Source organism: Microcaecilia unicolor, chromosome 6 (assembly GCF_901765095.1).
Source record: "Microcaecilia unicolor chromosome 6, aMicUni1.1, whole genome shotgun sequence".
NCBI lineage: Eukaryota > Metazoa > Chordata > Amphibia > Gymnophiona > Siphonopidae > Microcaecilia > Microcaecilia unicolor.
This window is the reverse complement of record NC_044036.1, coordinates 210412656-210435038: the sequence shown is the minus strand read 5'-3', so window position 1 is coordinate 210435038 and position 22383 is coordinate 210412656. Positions and strand designations below refer to the sequence as shown.

The 22383-nt window shown below is 43.1% G+C and overlaps 1 protein-coding gene across 3 annotated transcripts in view; it reads right to left on the bottom strand.

The window, feature by feature from the left end:
* UCK2 (uridine-cytidine kinase 2) overlaps positions 1 to 22383 on the bottom strand; it is a 123689-nt gene that overhangs the window by 54510 nt on the left and 46796 nt on the right. For all 3 annotated transcript variants that reach the window (XM_030206529.1, XM_030206530.1, XM_030206531.1), the window contains exons 3-5: positions 20420 to 20516; positions 6048 to 6190; positions 4332 to 4429 (exon numbers count right to left, since the gene is read on the bottom strand). In XM_030206529.1, coding sequence (XP_030062389.1) covers positions 4332 to 4429; positions 6048 to 6190; positions 20420 to 20516 — 338 coding nt within the window. The remainder of the gene's footprint in view (positions 1 to 4331; positions 4430 to 6047; positions 6191 to 20419; positions 20517 to 22383) is intronic.

Sequence of the window (22383 nt, the reverse complement as noted above, 5' to 3'; positions counted from 1 at the left end):
AATTCTCGGCGGCCATTTTGAATCTCGCCGAGACCATCAGGCAGCAATGCATACAGGAGGATGGAGAGCAGCGCGCTGGGCAGGAAAGAGGGGGCTCTTTCCTGCCCCGACGTCACTAGACCACCAGGGAAGATCGCGTGAGTAGGGAGAAGTGGTGACAGGGCCGGGGGGGGGGGGGGGGAGGTAACCCTGACGGCGAATCAGCGATCCTGAACTCGGAGGGAGGGATTCGGACAAGACGCACCGGAGCACCTAGGTTTTAGAGGAGGGAAAAAGGAAAAAAAAAATTTTCCTATTTCCCTCCTCTAAAACCTGGGTGCGTCTTATGGTCCGGTGTGTCTTATAGTCCGAAAAATACGGTAATCTGTGATCATTTAAAGAACTAAGGTTTCTGGTGGAAGAATAAAGAATAGTGAGACAGGAGAGATAATCAGGGGCACCAATTCTGTGAGCTTATAAAATAACATTACTGACTTTTAAAGTTATGTGATATTTGACGGGAGCTAATGGTGATGTTTCAAAAGAGGGGTGGTATGATCAAATTGGCTAGCATGACAGAGCAGGCAAATGGTTGCGTTTCAGAGTCTACATTTTTTTTTTTTTTTTTAATGAGGAACACAGCAACCCTGCATAGATGACCGTACAGTAGTCAAGATGGGAAGTGAATAATAGGATGAGGGTGTGAAAATCATTGTTAAAATAAGAGAATATGGCCCACAACTGACAGAAGTAGAGAAAACAAGGTTAGATAGATGGGAAATCTGATGAAAGAGGGAAGGAGTACCCCCAAGTACCAAAAATGAGAGACTGGCATGACAGAGGTAACAAAATGGGTAAATGGAGGGGAAATAGAACCAGAGAACCAACAGCCCACATTGTCAGTGTTCAGAATAAGCTGGTGCTCCTGTAACCAGGGTGCAACGGAGTCAAGACCAGTCTGTAGAGGGGTAATAGAGGGGGAGAATGGATTAGTAGAATTAAGCAGGAGAATGTCATCTGCATAGAAGTCAATATGCCAGAAGATAGAATTAAAGCAGCCAGGGGACAAGAATAGATTAAAAAGAAGCGGGGAGAGGATCGACCCTTGGGGAACACCACAGTATCCTCTTCTGGAACACACAGGTGGGAAGAGAAAGGATGAGAACCAGGATAGAACATCAATTCCAAGAGTGGACAGATGAGTGAGAAGTAATAAATGATTAACCAGGTCAAAGGCAGCTGAGAGATCAAGGGAAACAGTAAATATGATTTTGTGTTGGTCAAAGTGGGTGTGAAGTTCACTTAAAAGTGCAGCCAGGATAGTTTCTGTGCTAAAGTGTGTTCTAAAGCCAGACCAGCAAGGGTGTAGTGCAATTACCCTCTGAGAGAAGCCAGAAAAACTGATGGAAAACAACTCTCTCGAGGACCTTAGACATATAAGAGAGATTGCAGACTGTGTTGGTAATAATTAGGAACTGACCGATCCAGATTTGGCTTTTTCAAAATGGGTCGGACCTATGGCCATCTTTCACATATCTGGAAATTGACCAGAGGAAAGATTAAGATTAATTATAGATAACAGTCTGAAGTAGACCCCGGGTCACAAGGGCAATGGGTCATCTTCATTGTGGATAAAGTTTTCAGAGAGTGAAGGTACCGAGTATGAAAGGAGGACCAGACTGAAGAGCCAACCTTGATTACAGGGGGATTATTCAGATGAGATTGTACAGGTGGAATCTGAATAGTGGACTGATGCGGAGGTTCTAATAAAGATTCAATTTTGTTAGTGAACAAGAGGAGGGCCTCAGCTGAGGGGATAGAATTTAATGAACTGGCAATGGGGGGGAGGGGGGGGACTTAGCAATTGCTGGTAGATCGAGTAGAGGTCCTTAGAAGGGTTAGGGGATTTTAATAGCCTGTTCGCAATGTAAGCTTTATTTCTGTTTCTAAGATGGTAGTTGTACTCATGATGAAGAGCTCTACAACTCTGCAGATCTGCTTGGGACACTTCTTCTAGAGACTCTCAGCTCAGTGATACAGGTGCTTAAGCTTTAGTATCCAAGCCCTACTCCAGCATAGAGTGCCAGGTTTCAAGTTGATCATTAAAATGTTTACATCAAGATTCAGGTGGAATAGCAAACAAGGATGGGGGGAAGGAAGAGGGCTAAATCCAGTAGCCAGAAGCAGCTGGGGGGTGCCTGCGTAGTGGAGGCCAGAGCAAGTTCAAATAATAAGATGGTGGTTAATCCAGGAAATAGGAATTGATGAAAGATCAAGAATGTAGGAGAGTCTTGCAGGGTAAGATGGATCAAGCATGTGGCCGTATGAGTGGGGAACAAAACACCACTGACAGAGAAAGATCTGACAAAGTCTAAAAATGCTTAGCTACTACTAATTTCTAAAGCGCTACTAGATGTACGCAGCGCTGTACACTTGAACATGAAGAGACAGTCCCTGCTCGACAGAGCTTACAATCTAATTAGGACAAACAGGACAAACAAGAGATAAGGGAATATTAAAGTGAGGATGATAAAATAAGCTCATCTATTCCGAGGATCATCAATGTGAATGTTAGTCCCCCAAGATAAGGAGATTGGGGAAACTAATAGTGGCTTCAGAAACAGCCTGTAAGCACAGAGTCCCACTTCTCCACTGAAAGAGGAGGACATTAGAACAAAAGGATGTGCAAAAGTTGGACAGTCCCTACTTTAACAATCAGGATTTCAGGGCAGGAAAAAGGGGAAGGGACCTCAGAGACTGGGAGATAGATAGAGAATATGATAGCCACCTCACCACCAGACCTAGAGGAGTGGGAAATAGAAAAGGCATCAAAGTTGGGGGGGGGGAAGGAGAAAGGCGTATAAAAGGGATTCCTCACACATTTTCAGGTTTCAGTAAGACAGAAGAGAGCAATCATTTTTCCTGATCAGATCCAAGATAAGGAAACATTTACTAAGGAGAGATCTACAATTTAAAAGACCAATCAGGATGCAAATAAGGGGGATGGGGAGGGTAATTTTATAAAGGTCTGAAGGAAGTCGACAGATCACTGGACAGGAGTGGAGCTTGGGATGGGGAAGGTGGGAAAAGTTGGCGAACAAGGGTCTGACAGGAGGAAGCAATAGCATGGTAGTACAAAGATAATAGTAGAGGGCCTACCAAAAAAAAACACAACAAAAATCTCATGCGACATGGCAGTAGTGTCTGAGTACGGACAACAAAAACAGAAAGGTAGCGTGACAGAGTGGTGAGAGTGACCCAGCAGTGAACTCAGAACGAGGACTAAATATAGTGCAGAAATAAATTCTAATTCTGGGGTCAATAGGTTTATGGGGGTCACATGATGGAGTGGAGCAAGCAGAGTGCAGGTGCTTGATGGTAGAGACAGCGTCTGAGGGAAGCCACCAGCAGAGCTAAAGGGACCTACCTTGTTTTTAGCTAAATTTTTACTTAGCTATCACGGGTGATCTGTTTGTCCTAATTAGATCGTAAGCTCTGTCAAGCAGGGACTGTCTCTTCATGTTCAAGTGTACAGTGCTGCGTACGTCTAGCAGCGTTATAGATTAGTAGTAGTAGCAATGATCTATGAAGCTCTGTGCATTTTCATTTCCAACAATATGTAATGTTGCAACCCTCTGTGTATAAAGGTTGCCCACCCCTGCTCTAAGGCAATGTCTCAGCCAGGATATCATGACACACTTGTGTCACTTAAAATTTTACACAGTATGCTTGCACTTTCTATAACAGCCACATATGCCTACTAAGGAGTGCAGGGAGTCAGGTATTTGAAATTCCCTTCACCTCTTCTCATTCCTGCTTCCCCTTCCCTCTTCCAGACCTGACTGAAAAGATGGTGTCCTAATAACTTCTCTGCCCAGTGATCAGTACTGGCAGAACAGGAAGGAAAGTTTTAAGACAGGGACCAGCAGAAGAGATTAAGAGGGTGTATTGAGAAAGGAACATACATGAAAGAGCTCATACCCAGCTGCATCAGGTCATTCTCCTCCCCTGTGATGGGGTCTTGTGCAGTATGTCACACATATGAGCCTCATTAGTTAAGTGTATCATACAGGGGAAAAAAAAAAAAAAGACTTGAAAACCACTGCTATAAAGGGAAATAGTAACCCACTTTCAACTGCAGAAGATGCTATTGTACTTTAACCATACAAAGCACAAACAAGGGAAAATTTCTGGACCCCAGTTAATTGGGAGAGGCTTTGGTGATTCCTATTAAAAGGATTTCTATTAAAAACAGTAATTCACTTTCAATGCTGGGTTGTGCTAATGCCTTACTAATACCTTTTATAAAACATATGGCCAGTGTGAAGGAGGAGTTTCAAATATTTACATACTGGTAAGCAGAATTCCTCAAAGGCTGGCTTCACAAACGTGATATACTGAGATAAAACCTGCTCAAGGTCTCTGCCACGTTCACCGATGTCTCGTAACACTGTACAGGGAGAAAAATTTTCAAAATTAAAGCAGCATCTCTTTCCCTCCATACCACAAGCAATACATTTATTTCCACGTCTTTTATCGTGGTATCCAAAAGCAGTATTCATGCATTCTCCCTACAGATTTCTCTCTAGTCAGATCTGTGTGCACCATACACCTCTATATGAATTACATTCTTCATAAAAGAGGAAAGTGGGAACAAGATCCATTCAGGACTAATGAAACCCAGTTTCTGGGACATCTTGGGGAAGGGGGGTCAGCTTAGGGGAGAATCCTCAAATTTCCTTTATAGTTACACATGCGTCTGTGGTTCTCATAATTTGGGGGTAAAAATAACCCATCTATCAGAATCATAATGTGCCCACACACGTCCTGAAAATCTGATGAGACACTGTGGCACATTTAACTCCAGTACTTCAAATCTTCACTCAGTCCTTTCCAACAGTAAAATTCCCAGTGCTCCTCTAACTGCAAGAGCAGCAGGAAGAGCAGCATTGCTTCATTTATTGTCTAGAAGCAGCAGCAGCACTGAGAAGGACTTGTGCTCCTTCTTTGTTCCCAGCTCTTCCAGAATTTGTTTTAGTAGTCCTAAACACCTTCTAGTTGAATTTCCATTAACATTAATGAGCATTTTGTGTTACGTTCTTCTGCACAGATAGGAATGTTTAGTTACCAAAACATTTGTGGCTTTATTTGAACTGTACATGAAAATTAGCTTTCAAGGTTTCCATATAAACTGACTAGATTGCTCAGGATAGGTTTGGAGTCATATGTATTTTGCAACTCTCTCTCCCCTGGAAATACCTATGTCAAGATCATTAGAAGTGTATGCACTTCTGCATGACTATTCTGTGTGCTCACGTGACCATACAAGTTTTACGAAAGCTTTTTTCTGTACGTAAAATAGGCTTTACACATGGATAAAGCTGTATAAAATTACACCCTTTATAATTAGGTTGCCTAGGAAACTGACTCAGAGAGAACAAGTCCATCTCTTCTACACAGATGGTTAATATTTCAAGTAGCTTTGTGTAGTACAATCCTATGCCTCCATCTGTAAACGGACTAAGCCAGTGATCTTTACTGTTTTTTGAAGCAGAGGTCATGTTGCAAAAAAAGATTTCAATGTGAAAACTACGATTTCTCTCAGCCCATCTTGTCTCCCCAACCCAGATTTCCCCCTTCTTTCAATACACACTTTCCCAACCCTATCCCAATCAGTCTCAATTTCCATCAGCCATCGCCATTATCTTGTTCTGAATCTCTGCAAGCTATATCTCCCTCAGGTTTGTTAATGCTCCTTGACCTTTTCCAGTGTCTTACTGCAGGCACTGTTTACCATCATGTGGCTCTTGGTAAGCTAGATCCACTTGGTGTCCTAACCTCTTCACTGATCAAAAAATCTTGCAAAAATCGCATGGGAGTTTGTATGCTAAATAAACTCACAGAGCCACACAGTCCTGAAGGAAAACAGAGCAGCTCTAAAATCTGGACAAGGTGTGTGTGTGTGTGTGTGTGTGTGTGTGTGGGGGGGGGGGGATATGTATTAAAAGAAGAGGATTAGGGAGCCACATTAAGGGTCAATGGGGATTTCTACTGACTAAGCATTTTACCTCTACGTGAAAGTCTTGTATCTGCATCTGTATCAACAAAGAGCTTCAACTGGAACATGTCCCTGATGTGCTGTACATAGAAAGCCAGGATACCCTCAAAGAGAACAACATCAGCTGGGTACACAGTGACTGTCTCCTTCTTCCTGCCAGCAAATATGAACAAACATTATAAAACATGTTAAAAAAAAACCCAAAGAAATTCATAGCATCCGAGCATTTCCATTTAATTATTCTGCATTTATTTTGACAAGAGAAGGGAACTAAAGGAGCAGGCAGATAGATGGTTCAAACTATAATTACAACAACAGACCACAGTAAAACAAGAAAATCTAAACCTTCAAAAATCTCAGGATCACATGATGTGCTGAATGAAGAGAGCCGTGTATCTGAGATAATTCATATGTTCCCCCCCCCCCCCCCCCCCCGATAAATCCACACTCTGAACAGTTGAAGTAATCAAAATAGGGAACGTGAGAAACTTCGGTAAAATATATATAGACAAACATTTAATGGCTCAGTCACCAAATTTTCTACAAGAATGACGGAACTGGAAAAGAGTATTACAGATGTACAGGATGGTGTAGGAGAAACACATGCAAACAGCTACATTGTTGGCCGCTTTACAGAAATGCGAAGATATACTGTGTTTCCCCGAAAATAAGACAGTGTCTTATATTAATTTTTGCTCCCAAAGATGCGCTAGGTCTTATTTTCAGGGGATGTCTTATTCGGGAGTAGTAGGGGGACTGTGGCGGTCGGGAACAGTATTGAAGTGGGGGGTGGTATCCTGCAGGAGTAGGCCGTGGCTCGCCTATCTGCCCACAGTGACCGCAGGACTCGAGCAGAGCAGAGCCGCCCTGGCCAGGCTGGGAATGGAGGAGGGGTATGCACTAGGGAAGGTAATGGAATGTGGGGCCGGGCTGCTCTGGCTGGGGGTCTCGAGAGGTTGTGAGAGGGCTTAGGGCGCAGGATCATCCCTACCGTATTACAAACGTTAAAAAAAGAATTCTACGGTAGCTCCGTTCCCCGTTGGTGGCGTTTTATGCGCTCCTCCTGTACATTCGCAACACTTTCCATCCATCTAGTCTGACTTAGCCCTAGGGCAATGGAGCAGCGCTGAAAGGGCTCAGTTACTCATTTTCTTTTCTTTTATTATTTCTGCAAGGGGGATGTTTCTTCTCTTTCCAGGCTCACTTACCGGTAGTTGATCTTCACAAAAGCGTGAAGGAGGATGGTAGGAGTCCGCTGGACGATAGATTTTCCACCTCAGTCTTGTTTCTTGCATTTCTTTAATGTTATTTCTTCTTTGGGTTACAGCAAAAAAAATTAAGGTTTCTGTGTCCATGTCCCATCGGGGCCAAACAAAAACTTTGCTAGGTCTTACTTTCGGGGGAGGCCTTATATGTAGCAATTCAGCAAAACCTCTACTATGTCTTATTTTCAGGGGATGTCTTATTTTTGGGGAAACAGGGTAGTACATCAAAGAATCACTGTTATCAGTAAACTACTGGATTCTGGTAGTTTCCCCAGAATCACTGGGCAATATTGTTCTTAACATAGTAGATGACGGCAGAAAAAGACCTGCACGGTCCATCCAGTTTGCCCAACAAGATAAACTCATATGTGTATACCTTACCTTGATTTATACCCGTCTTTTTCAGGGCACAGACCGTATAAGTCTGCCCAGCACTACTCCCCGCCTCCCAACCACCAGTCCCGCCTCCGGCACAGACCATATAAGTCTGCCCACAACTATCCTCGCCTCCCAACCACCAACCCCCTCTTCCCCCCACCTGCTCCACCACCAAATTTCGGCTAAGCTTCTGAGGATCCATTCCTTCTGCACAGGATTCCTTTATGTATATCCCACGCATGTTTGAATTCCGTTACCGTTTTCAACCCCACCACCTCCCGCAGGAGGGCATTCCAAGCATCCACCACTCTCTCTGTGAAAAAATACTTCCTGACATCTTTTTTAAGTCTGCCCCCCTTCAATCTCATTTCATGTCCTCTTGTTCTACCGCCTTCCCATCTCCAAAAAAGATTTGTTTGCGGATTAATACCTTTCAAATATTTGAACGTCTGTATCATATCACCCCTGTTCCTCCAGGGTATACATGTTCAGGTCAGCAAGTCTCTCCTCATACTTCTTGGAATGCAAATCCCATACCATTCTCGTAGCTTTTCTTTGCACCACTTCAATTTTTTTTTTATACATCCTTAGCAAGGTACGGCCTCCAAAACTGAACACAATACTCCAGGTGGGGCCTCACCAACGACTTGTACAGGGGCATCAACACTGCCTTTCTTCTGCTGGTCACACCTCTCTCTATACAGCCTAGCAACCTTCTCACTACGGCCACCGCCTTGTCACACTGTTTCGTCGCCTTCAGATCCTCGGATACTATCACACCAAGATCCCTCTCCCCCTGAGTATATATCAGACTCTCTCACTGCCTAACATGCAAGTCTCTCGTGGGTTTCTACTCCGTAAGTGCATCACTTTGCATTTCTTCGCATTGAATTTTAATTGCCAAACCTTAGACCATTCTTCTAGCTTCTGCAGATCCTTTTTCATGTTTTCCACTCCCTCCCGGGTGTCCACTCTGTTACAAATCTTAGTATCATCCGCAAATAGGCAAACGTTACCTTCTAACCCTTCGGCAATGTCACTCACAAATATATTGAACAGAATCGGCCCCAGCACTGATCCCTGAGGCACTCCACTACTCACCTTTCCCTCTGTCGTCTGTCCGTAAACCAGTTTCCAATCCAGTTCACCACTTCGGGACCTATCTTCAGCCCATCGAGTTTATTTAAGAGCCTCCTGTGGGGAACCGTGTCAAAAGCTTTGCTAAAATCTAAATAGATTACATCTATAGCATGTTGATTCAATTCTCCAGTTACCCAATCAAAGAATTCAATGAGACTCATTTGGCACGATTTCCCTCTGGTAAAACCATGTTGTCTCGGATCTTGCAACTTATTGGCTTCCAGGAAATTCACTATCCTTTCCTTCAGCATCGCTTCCATTACTTTTCCAATAACCGAAGTGAGGCTTACCGGCCTGTAGTTTCCAGCTTCTTCTCTATCACCACTTTTGTGAAGAGGGACCACATCCGCCGTTCTCCAATCCCTCGGAACCTCTCCAGTCTCCAAGGATTTATTAAACAAATCTTTAAGAGGACTTGCCAGAACCTCTCTGAGCTCCCTCAATATTCTGGGGTGGATCCCGTCCGGTCCCACGGCTTTGTCCACCTTTAGCTTTCCAAGTTGTTCATACACACTCTCTTCTGTGAACGGTGCTATATCCACTCCATTCTCAAATGTACTTTTGCCAGTCCCTCATGGTCCTTCTCCAGGATTTTCTTCAGTGAAAACAGAACAAAAGTATCTATTTAGCAAATTGGCGTTTTCTTCATCATTATCTACATAGCGGTTCGCTGTATCTTTCAGTCTCACAATTCCCTTTTTAGTCATTCTCCTTTCACTAATATACCTGGTGGTTCTTACTCCAATTCTCAAGAAAGCAAGGTCAGATTTATCTATTATTTCAAGGAGTAGCCTAATAGTGCAGTGGCCTGAGAACCTGGGGAACTGCGTTCAATTCCCGTTACAGCTCCTTGTGACTCTAGACAAGTCACTTAACCCTTCATTGCCCCAGGTACAAAATAAATACCTGTATATAAAATGTAAACCATTTTAGTTAATGCTCTGGGAGGCACGTGCAGCCCAAGGTACTCCAAAGAAAAGAAAGTTCTTTGTTTCTGTTTCGAACAATTATCTGCAAAATATTTCTCATAAAGCAAGAAGTGATGTGTTAAACAAATTTCCTATATTACAGACGAATGAACAAGGGTAATAGGAGTGTCTGTAATTCTTAACTGGGAAGGAATGGATAGGAAACTAACAAGACAGTGATGTAGCATGTAGAAGGTGATATAAGTAACCAAATAATAGGTCAGCTATGGAATATTCTACAGTTAAAGGCAGGAAAGGTGATCAGAGAGGGATTAAGGGAATTAGATACAATGAAGTATGGAGATGAGCTCTTTATGTATGGGGGGGGGGGGGAATAGATTTAGATAGGGCAATATTAAACAATACGAGTTACTATTTGAATTCAATACTTTATTTTGCTGTTCGTTTAAAAATAAAAAATACAAACATTTTGTTTACAGTAACAAAGGTTTGAGAGGAGGTTGGGAGAAAATTAGGTTCTAACCTGGGTAATTTTCTTTCCTTTAGTCACAGCAGATGAATCCATTAATTCATGGGTTGTATCCGCCTACCAGCAGGTGGAGATAGAGAACACTGAAAAACCATAGTGCCTCTTGGACGGCTAGCCCACAACTGCCTTCAGTATTTGAGATTTCCAAAGCAGAGTGAACCATAAACGTATAGTAACACAAACTTTCCTCACAGCGAACAAATGCCAAAGGAGGGATGATCTCAACCTCCTGTAGAAATTCTGAGAACTGTTTTCCAACTTTTCCCAATGCGATTTATATCTGCATGAAAGATCAGAACAAAAAACAGTCAGACAGGGAGGGATCATGGATTCATCTGCTGTGACTAAAGGAAAGAAAATTACCAAGGTAAGAACCTAATTTTCCCTTCCTTGTCATCAGCAGCAGATGAATCCATTAACTAATGGGATGTACAAAAGCAATCCCTACTTAGGGTGGGAAGAGGCCACATCATGAGCCAATACTTGAGCTCCGAAAATAGTGTCCTGCTTCGTTGCAACATCCAGCCTGTAATACTGGGCAAAAGAGAGCTGAGAAGCCCAAGTAGCAGTACTACATAACTCTTGAAGAGAGAGTGCACCCGTTTCAGCCCACGAGGAGGAAATCACTCTCGTGGAATGCGCCTTAAACGCTTCAGGCAGAGACCGACCTGAAAGCAGATACGCAGAAAAAATGACTTCCTTGAGCCAACGGGCTATAGTGCCTTAGACGCTGGACCTCCATGCCGAGGACCTGACAACAAGACAAAAAGGTGATCAGAAGTCCTGAAGTCATTGGACATCTGAAGATACTGCAACAGTGCTCTGCGGACATCCAAAAGATGTAACTGCCCAAAGGAGTCCGGGAACTCTTCCCTAGAAAAAGGAAGAAAGAAAAATAGGCTGGTTCAGGTGAAACGCTGAAACCACTTTAGGCAGGAAGGAAGGCACCATACGTACCGTCACTCTGGACTCCGAGAATTGCAGAAAGGGGTCCCGACAGGACAGCACCTGCAGTTCAGACACGCGTCTAGCCGATGTAATGGCCACCAAAAAGACTGTCTTGAGAGTCACATCCTTCTCCGAAGCTCGCTTAAGCGGCTCGAAGGGCGAACACTGGAGAGCCTTCAACACCAGCCCCAGGTTCCAGGTCGGACAGGGCAACCGGACAGGAGGACAGAGCCTAAGCACCCCTCTGAGAAATCGGGCAATATCTGGATGAGCAGCAAGGGACAAACCAGCGACTTTCCCTCAATAGCATGATAATGCTGCCACTTGCACCAGCAGGGAATTGTAAGCCAAGCCTTTTTGTAAGCCCTCCTGCAAAAAGTCCAGCACTGTCGAGACTGTAGCCCGCATGGGTGTGATCGCCTTTGAAACACCCCACAACTCAAATTTGCGCCAGATCCGAGCATAAGCTGCGGAGGTGGACCGCTTGCAGGCCTGCAAGAGAGTGAAGATAACCTTGTTAGAGTAGCCTTTGTCTCTCAATTGCGCCCTCTCAATAGCCAGGCCGTAAGACCAAATCAGCAGGGATCCTCCATAGACACCGGACCCTGAACCAACAAGTTTGGCACCAGGGGCAAATGCACTGGAGAATCCACCAACATACGGCGGAGATCCGCATACCACAGACGCCTTGGCCAATCTGGAGTACCAGACCTTGGTGCTGTCGAATCCGCAGTAGGACTCGCCCTATCAAGGGCAAAGGAGGGAACACATACAGGAGCTCAGAGGGCCAGGGTTGAGCCAGAGCATCCAACCCCGCCGAGTGAGGATCTCTCCTTCTGCTGAAAAAGCGAGGTACTTTGGCCTTTGCACTTGACGCCATTATCCATTCCGGGAGTCCCCCATTTGGCACAAATCTGAAGAAAAACTTCTGCCTGTTCCCATTCCACCGGGTGGTAGATACCTTTTCCTTTCCCTCTTTCCAGTTTAACCCACAGCACTTCTTCCATTCCCTCTTTCCAGTTTAACCCACAGCGCTTCTTCCATACCCCATGTGTCCTGCAGTTCCATCGCTTTAATACCATTCTTAGCATATGCCACTCCTCCACCCTTTTTTCCTACTTTGTCCTTCCTGAATAGATTATAGCCAGGTATTGCAAAATCCCAGTCATGGTTCTCTGTGAACCACGTTTCTGTGACCGCCACTAAATCCAAGTCTGCTTCCATCATTGTAGAGTCTAGATCTAGTAGTTTGTTTCCTATACTATGGGGATTGGTATATAAGGCTCTCCAGATGTTACTCTTTTTTTTTTTTTTTCATCTTCTATAGGGGCATTTGATGTCCTACCTTCTCTGGGGTTATTTATGGCTTGGTGGCTTTTTTTTTTTAGTAATACCAAATAGGGAACCTGTTATGTTTAGAACAAAGTACGTTTTTTAACAATCTATTACACTCTGTACTCACTGTTATTCAATAATTTTACATTCTCTTCATATTTCTTAATTTTAGTGCTTTAATATAGAAAAACATAAATTAACACCCTCATCACATAAATATATATAACCCCATTATTACTAACGTTGTGGAAACTTCTTATTCCAATAGTAAACACATATGTCCTGTTACTCCCATGATCATATATAACACATTAAAACATTAATGCAATACTTCTCAGCGTTCATTATTGTCTTTTACTGTTTCAAAGACCTTCCCTTAGTCAGTCGTCTCCTTGAATGTTATGAATCAGTTTCAAACCCGTTGAGCGTATTGTTCACAAAAGTAGCAACAGTTAATGTAACGCCATCAAAAAACCTTTAGACGTAATCTTCCATCTTCTCATCATTGGTAATAAGAAGTCCCAGCGACCGTAAGCTGTTATGGCTCCTTCCAAAACAACATATTCTCCCAGTCAATTCTTTCAATTCCCTCGGTTCTCTATGCGAGACCGCATTTCGCACGTAGCTTCTTCAGGAGAACCGCACCCATCATCCTACATAAAACATATATACACACTTCCTCTATCACTCCAACTTGTCTTTACAAATCCAATTTTTTTATATATATATAAATATACATCTTTGATCTACTTTTCATTTATCTCTTTATCATAAGAATTTCTTCGGCAACTTACCCCTCGGTCCGATTTCCAAATCCAGGCTGGCAGGATGTGACGACACTTATATCTCAATGACTAGCAAGACCGGATATATATACTCTGTTGTCTAGCCACACCTCTCTCTTACGTCTACAACTCAGATCCATTCCACCTCCAGGTTTAACCCTAGAGGTGTTACTGTTCTCCATTGAAAAATAAAACGTTCTATATTAAATAAAATTTCACTTACATTCCCACCCCGATCCAATGCAGGAATCTGTACCAATGCTATACATCTAATATCCTCTATTGCATGTTTATTTTCGTCCCAATGGGCAACCAGGGGGGCATCACTCCTCAAATTTCTAATGTTACTAATGTGTTCGGCTAGTCTAATTTTCAGCTTCCTCTTAGTATGACCTATATAGTATTTACTGCATGGACATATTATACAATAAACAACCTGCTCACTATTGCAATTCGTAGTAGAGTGAAGATAATAATATTTTTGCGAGCCTGGAATTTTTATTCTATTCATAGCCAAAGCATATTGACAATATACACAGTTACCGCAAGAGGAGTGGTGCCCCCCATATTTCGTTGTCCTGGGGCGTTTTAAAAGTTCTCCCAAATTAGATTTACGGCTGTATGCCATTTTCGGATGTTCCTTAAAGACTGGGTGAATGCTCAACACATGCCAAAATTTATGAATTATATGGCCAATCATCGGTGCCCTTTGAGAAAAAGGTAAAATACATGCTATAGGTTTCGGCGCCTTCTTTCTTTTGGAGATAAACAACCAGTCTCTTTGAGCATATCGGGCTCGTTTGTACGCCCGTTTTAATACTGATAGGGGATAACCGCGTTGGAGAAATCTCTCCGTCATATAATATGCCTGAATTTTGAATTCCTCCAAAGAGGAACATAATCTACGCAATCTTAAGTACTGACCCACAGGGACCCCCCCTCTTTAAAGCTATATGATGAAAACTCGAGTAATGTAACAGGGTGTTCCTGTCAGTGCCCTTCCTATAAATCGAAGTGGTTAAGTTGTTAAAATCCATTTTATTAATTTTGATGTCTAAAAATTCCAATGTCTCCCTAGAGATTCGAGCTGTAAATTTAACACAGGGATCAGCCTCGTTTAATTCTCTTATAAATCTTGCCAAATCCTCCTCGGATCCCCTCCACAACAATATAACATCGTCTATATAACGTCGCCATAGCACTATATTAGTGTGCCACGGCGACGAATAGACATATTTCTCTTCAAATTTTATCATGTAGAGGTAAGCCAATGAGGGGGCAACTGAAGCCCCCATGGCTATGTAACAGGACATATGTGTTTACTATTGGAATAAGAAGTTTCCACAACGTTAGTAATAATGGGGTTATATATATTTATGTGATGAGGGTGTTAATTTATGTTTTTCTATATTAAAGCACTAAAATTAAGAAATATGAAGAGAATGTAAAATTATTGAATAACAGTGAGTACAGAGTGTAATAGATGGCTTTTTTTTTTACCCATCTCCACCAATTTTAGTTTAAAGTCCTCTTTAATACTTTAGCCAGTCTGTTGCTGAAGACACTCCATCCCGTCCTTGATAGATGGACACCATCATCACTCAGTAGCTCTTGGAAAATCATCCCATGCTGTAGGAAACCAAAGCACTTTTGTCTGCACCATCCATGCATTTATTTCCAGGATGCGACCTTCTCTCATTTGGCCTTTACCTTCGACAGGGAGGATACATGAGACCACCTGCGCACCTAGGTGCTTCATCCTCTGACCCAAAGCCATGAAGTCTCTTATGTTCAGTAGGATACTTAGCAGTATCATTTGTGCCAACATGAACGAGGCGTAGCATAGGAAAGCTGTCAGTAGGCTTGATGAGTCTAGGCAATCTTTCTATATCACCACGAATCTTGGCACCAAGCTGACAGCACACCTCCCTGGACATCATATCCAGTCGGCAGACCGGCGCGTCAGTACCCCTCAGAACTGAATCTCCAACCACCACTACTTTTTGCTTCTTTTTGGCCAGTTGTCCAGCAGTGTTGGCAGTTTTGGTCGTTTCCTCCTGTTTAGATATTTATAGCTCTTCTACCTCCAGGGCTACAAACAGATTCTTTAGTTCAACAGAAGAGTTGGAGGGTTGATCTTGCAAGATCTGGTGACCTGCGTCCAGCTGTGCTCTGTCTGCCCAAGATCTTCTATCCCTTTTCTGAAGTCCCCAATGTTTTGACATGCATCTCTGACAATTTTGTGCCAGATGTTTTAGTCTTACCGCTTCTTCTTGGAAGCTCAAACCAGATATATTCCATCTATTACAAAAGTGGAAGGAAGGCCAATCAACAACATGGTTAAAAAGATGAGATGAAAAAGCTGTTATAGTTATAAAAAAAAAAAAAAGACATCTTCCAAAAAAGATATGAATAAATAGAACAGGAAAAAGCATAAGCACTGGCAAATCAGAAATAAAGCATTAATAACACAGGCAAAAAGAATTAGAATAGAAACTTGCTACAGAGACAAAATTTTCTAACAAAAACATTTCCATTCACAACAAGAAGCCTGTGAAGGGGTCAACTAGCCATTAGATGACCATGGGGTAAAAGGGGCTCTCAGGGAAGACAAAGCCATAGTAGAAGCTAAATAAATTCTTTACTTTGGTCATTAGTGAGAAAGATGTAAGGGAGCTAACCATGCCAGAAAATGTATTTAATGGAGATTAAGAAAAACAAAATGTCATTGAACCTGAAAGATATAATAGATCAAATTTAAAGAGCAAGTCACTTAGATGGGATAATATTTAGCCCAGGGTGCTGAAAGTAGGCAAAATGGAGTAGCCAAGTGGTTAGTGCAGTGGACTTTGATCCCGGGGAACTGGGTTCAATTCCCACTGCAGCTCCTTGTGACTCTGGGCAAATCGCTTAACCCTCCATTGTCCCAGGTACAAATAAGTACATGTATATAATATGTAAAACACTTTGAATGTAAATGCAAAAACCACAGAAAGGCGTTATATCAAGTTCCAAAATAAGATTGCACATCTATTAGAATTATATAACCTGTCCATTTTCTATGCCCCCTTGTCTAGCCATCTCCTTACATCCCTGTTTCTATAAGTTCCCCCGTCTAACATCTCTCCTCCCATCTATGTGCCCCATCTCCTTTGCCCATGTTCCAACCTCGCGTGTCCACTCCCAATCTCTCACCATATCCACATCTGCACTCTTCACACCTTTCCAATGTCCAGCTTCTCCCCATTTCCCCTTCTGTCCAACATCTCCCTTTACAAATCCCTTCCCCTTTGATCCAGCATCTGCCAATCTGTGCACCTTTGACTCCCCCTCCACGATCTGACTTGTTTCCCATCCCCTTTTGGGTCTGAGTTGGACATCTCTCCCTCTCTAGCTCCAACATCCCTCCCTATCTCTTCCCTCATCAGTGCCCAGGTCAACTAAACCTCTCCCTCCCCCCTCCATGCCCAGGTTGGCTAAACTGTTACTCTTCTCCACCCTCACCATGTACCTTCAGTGTACTGTCTCTTTCTAAGCACCGGCAGCGTTTCACGTAATGGTGCCTGTGCCAGTCTTGGAGTCTTCCCTTTGCCATGCCCCATCCTCTTTGATGTTACTTCCTGTTTTCACAGGGGCACGGAAGATGCCAGGCTGGCACTGGCAGCATTATGTGATATGCTACCAGTGCTCAGAAGGGGCCAATGCATTGAAGGTACATGGTAGAGCTGCAGGGAGGGGGTTGAGAGAGAGTGAGAGGTTGCTGTACCCAGGGGCTAGGAAAAAGGACATGCTGGGGAGTAAGAAGTTGCCCTGCAGGGGACCAGGTGAAGCAGACTTAGCATCCTTCAGGTTTGACTTTGAGCCAGTGTTCACTTGGTCCGTGGCATGAGCTGGCCTTGATCAGGGAGGACATGGCCATTGCTGAGAGACAAAATCAATTCTTTGCTTTGGTCTTAAGGATGTGAGAGCACTGCTCATGCCAGAAGAGATTTTAATGGTGATCTAGAAGAACAAACAAACCTCAGTGAAACTGAAGACGAAAATAGACCAAATCCATAAACCAATTAAAAAAAAAAAAATTTAGAGTAGCAAGTCTCCTGAACTGGGTTACATCCCAGAGTACTGGAAAAAAAATGAAAATGCAGATTTGCTATTTAGCAATCTGTACCTTAATCATTAAAGTCATCTACTGTCACTACTCATGGAATTATGCACAACTTTAAAAATTATGCATAGTTCTCTGGGATATACATGACATTTGCATTGTTCCCAGAATTAAGAACATTCCGGCAGCACATCAATGTGCCATCTGCCTCTCTCCATCACCAAAAAACAACAAAAAAATCCCAGGTGGCCCCCTTGTACCTTCCACCCCTCTGCAATGCTCCCCTAAAAATCTGTGGTGGTCCAGTGATTCTCCTTCTTTCTCCTCCCCCAAGACATATCCTGGTGTCCCAAGCAACTTCCTTATACTTAAGATACCAGGACGTCTCTTGGGGAAGGGGGAGTGCCAAGACTTCCCAACCCCTTACCTACCTCTGAAGGCAGGAGCTATTACCAATTGCTCCTGCCTCCAGAAAGTCACTCCTCCCTTAAACCTCCAAGAATCCCCAGATTTCTTTATCATCCTCACCCCAAGGCAAGAGCAATGCCCAATTACTGCAGCCTCCAGAGTCGCCACTTAAATGGCAACAACTAGTAGAGGGGTGGTGGCCTGCCTTCAGAGGCAGAAAGTCAGAAGTCCAGTTAAGGTTGACAGAGGCAGAAGCAATTAGGTATTGCTCCTACCTTTGGAAGTGGGAGCGTGTCAAGCAAGGTCAGGGGATGGTTCAGGGTAAATCATACAGAATTACACAAAAGTATGCTGGAATTTATGCACACATACAAATGCAAATTTCATGAGTTGTACATTAAAGTATTTGAATATTGAAGTGTGGCTAATCCAATGCCAAGTTTTTAATAAGGGTTCCAGAGGTGATACAGAACCACAGACCAGTGAGACTGACATTGGTGTCAGGCAAAACATTATGGAGAACAAAGTTACTGAACACAGTCCAGTGATGGTTTTATTTAGGGCCAGCATTAGGGGGTGGCAAACAGGGCAAGGGTCCCATACTACAGGGGGGCCTCAAACTGCCTCAAGCTGAAGAAGGCCTATGCCTGAAGACCAGCTTTGGCGCCCACTCCCCAGCTTCTGCCCTCAGCCCCTGAATGTCTAAACACCAGCCCTGGTTTTATTGAACAAAGTCAATAAGGATTTAGAGCCAGATGCACAAAGCTTACCATGCCAATGTTTGCTTTAGACTGGTTCTAGCCAGTCTAAAGCAAACATTTATGTAGCTAGTAATGCACAAAGGGGTTTTCCATGGCTCTAACATGTGCTGTTAGAAGCCACAGAGAACCCCATGCAAACGTATTACAATGAGCTCATTCTTAGTCTAATGTGTATTCCAGGGGATGCACAGCTCCAGAGTAGACCTAATTTAACGAGCAAATTTTATGGCTGCTCTGGAGTTGTCAGAGGAGAGAAGCACAAATAGGCAGCCCCTCCTCCCCCCCCCCCCCCCAAATTAAAAAAAAAATTTCCTGGTGGTCAAGAGGACCCTGACCCCTCCCCCCCCCCCCGTACCTTTACAATAAGGTAGAGGCAGGAGGACAGGAGAAACAGCTCTTCCCTCCTGCCTCAGGCCCGCCTGGAATAAAAAGGCAGCGCCCAGGCCTTGCCCAGTGCATTCTGGAATGCACTTGGAAGGGTTAAACACCATATAAGGGGGGGGGGGGGGAGAAACATATGCCCTGCCCAGTGCATCCCCTTTGTGCATCGCTGGCTGTTAGCAATTTGCAAAATTTTAGCGAGGCAGACATATTTTACAGCTACCTTTGTGCATCGGGGCCTTAGATAGGTGAAGTAAGACTTCCTATTTTCAAGGCAGGAATAAATGTGAACAAACATGAGCCAGTTGATGAAGTGCATCTGGATTTTCAGAAAGCGTTTAACAATGGCCCTCATAAAATCACTCCTCAGGAAATTAAGTCGTCATGGGATAGGAGGCAATGTCCTATTGTGGATTGGGAACCAATTAAAAAAAAAGAAAAAGAAAAAAAAAGAAAGGAGTACGATTAAATGGCCAATTCTTTCTTGAATTAAATAGTGGAGAAACTGAAGAATCTGAACTGAGATGGCACCTTTTTAACACATTTATAAATAATATGGAAGAGGGAAAAAAGGGAAGCGATCAAAGTTGCAAATGACAAAATTATTGCATGGGGATTGTGAAAAATTGCAGGACCTTGGGTAACCAAATGGCAGATATCTTTTGTTCATAACTGATCTGAAGGTGGCAATTCTGTCTTTGAAAGCTTATCAAAAATGTATTTAAGTTAGTCCAATACAGAAGGTATCACCTTATTTTCCTCTTGTTTTGTTTTTGTTATGTATTTATTACATATATTAAATAAGGCAGAAGGAATGCCAAATGACAGCTGGCATGATTTTAAGGTGAAGGTGAAGTGAGAAGCTACTAAAACAAAAATATATATTTTAAATAGGAGAAAATATTTTCTCTCAATGCCTAGTTAAGCTCTGGAATTCATTGCTGGAGGATTTATTAATAGCAGTTTGCATAGGTTTGTTTAGAGAGTTGGCCAAGTCCATAAATTCTTATTAATGTAGACCCAGGTAAAATTATTGCTATTTTCTGGGATCCTCCCAGTAACTTGTGACCTAGATGGACCACTGTAGCAAACAGGATACTAGGTTTATCGACCTTTGGTCTAACCCAGTAAGGAAATCCTTATGTTCCGATAAGCACCTGGCATGTATGAGTGAATGACTGTTAGACAACTTATACCGGGGGTTGGCATGGCTGGAGGGGATGGGGATGGAACCTCCTTTTGCTCACAGTCTAAATTCACAACATGAGACGTTTCAGTCTGTTTATAAATATCCTGTGAAATGTGCAATTAAAAAAGGTAAAATTTTAGAAAGCACAACTTTTATAGTTATTTGAATCCTGCACCTAATTTGAGACTTATTTTGATTTAATATTTAAGCGAAACAGAACCATTAATACCGTGAATGGGAGACAAAGTCATAGACTGGGATTTCCACAGTTCTCCCTTCCATGATCTCTTGGAGTGTCTTTAAGATCAGGTCATTGTCAAAGGCATCTGAAAAGAGAAAAATAAAAACAAGTTACTGCATATATTAGAAACACCCACCAACAGAACTAGTTCAAATCAGTATTACCAATAAGGAAATTGTTACTAACATATTCATGCCATCCTTCATACCCCCATGTTCACCTGGACTCTGCATAGGTTTGGTCTGAATCCATAGGCGCCCGGTATAAGAGGCTTGGGGAGGCTAAGCCTCCCCAGCCCGACCTTCCATGCCTGCTGCTTTCTTCCTAGTATTGTATTGCCCCTCTTTCCCCCAAGCCCCACCTCCTGCCTTAGGCTGTAGACGTTTTCCTTCCCTGTCTCCTGTTTCGATCTCTGCCTTTCGTACAGTAGTAATTGTAAAGCAAAGCTGCGCGGGACCCTGATTTTCCACACAGCAGCTGCTGCCTCATCTTCCGGCTGGCCTCCAAAGAGGAAGTTATAGCAGAGGAGGCGGGGTCAGCTAGAAGTGGTAGCTGGCGATCTGCTTTCTTTTCAGCACTTTCAGACCCTGCACGAGGCTATGGCTACAGTGGCAGGATTCAAGAAATCAGAGCCAAAGAGTTCAGCAGGCTTGGAGGTAACTGCAGACCTTCTGCAAAGCAGTCAGAGCTGTTAATCTGCAGTGGCAATGCTTAAACCGCTGCAAATTGCATAAGTACTCCACATGCCAAAACAAAACATAGTTGCTTTAGCCCTGACGCTAGCTCTAAAGTGGAACCATGCTGACAAGAAATCCAGACGTACAAATGCAATGGTTGAACAAATTACTGTAAATATGACTGTTTTACATTTTTATTTACATGTGTATTTAAAAGAAAATGTTTTCTGGCAGGATTTTATTGTTCCACAATTTAGGAATCAGTTAAAAAGATTCAAACAAGAAGAAAAGGCTTTCTGGAAAGCTGATGAGGTGAATTTTCATTCTCTGCTCCCAGTACAGAAACAAGTTTTAGTGAATCACACTGCATGTGAAAGGGTTCGCCTACAAGTTTTACTGTGTAGAAAATAAATTAATCTTTGTTCAGTGGTAGCTTTTGAAATATTATAGTAACAAATTTTCAGCTACTAGCATAGTAACATAGTAAATGATGGCAGAAAGACCTGCATGGTCCATCCAGTCAGCCCAACAAGACAAACTCATATGTGCTACTTTTTGTGTATACCCTACTTTGATTTGTACCTGTCCTCTTCAGGGCACTATCCCCGCCTCCCAACCACCAGCCCCGCCTCCCACCACTGGCTCTGGCTCAGACCGTATAAGTCTGCCCAACACTATCCTCGCCTCCCACCACCGGCTGGCTCTGCCACCCAATCTCGGCTAAGCTCCTTAGGATCCGTTCCTTCTGAATAGGATTCCTTTATGTTTATCCCACGCGTGTTTGAATTCTGTTACCGTTTTCATTTCCACCACCTCCCGCGGGAGGGCATTCCAAGCATCCACTACTCTCTCCGTGAAAAAATACTTCCTGACATTTTTCTTGAGTCTGCCCCCCTTCAATCTCATTTCATGTCCTCTCGTTCTACCGCCTTCGCACCTCCGGAAAAGATTAGTTTGCGGATTAATACTTTTCAAATATTTGAACGTCTGTATCATATCACCCCTGTTTCTCCTTTCTTCCAGAGTATACATGTTCAGGTCATCAAGTCTCTCCTCATACGTCTTGTAACGCAAATCCCTTACCATTCTCGTAGCTTTTCTTTGCACCGCTTCAATTCTTTTTACATCCTTCGCAAGGTACGACCTCCAAAACTGAACACAATACTCCAGGTGGGGCCTCACCAACGACTTATACAGGGGCATCAACACCTCCTTTCTTCTGTTGATCACACCTCTCTCTATACAGCTTAACAACCTTCTAGCTACGGCCACCGC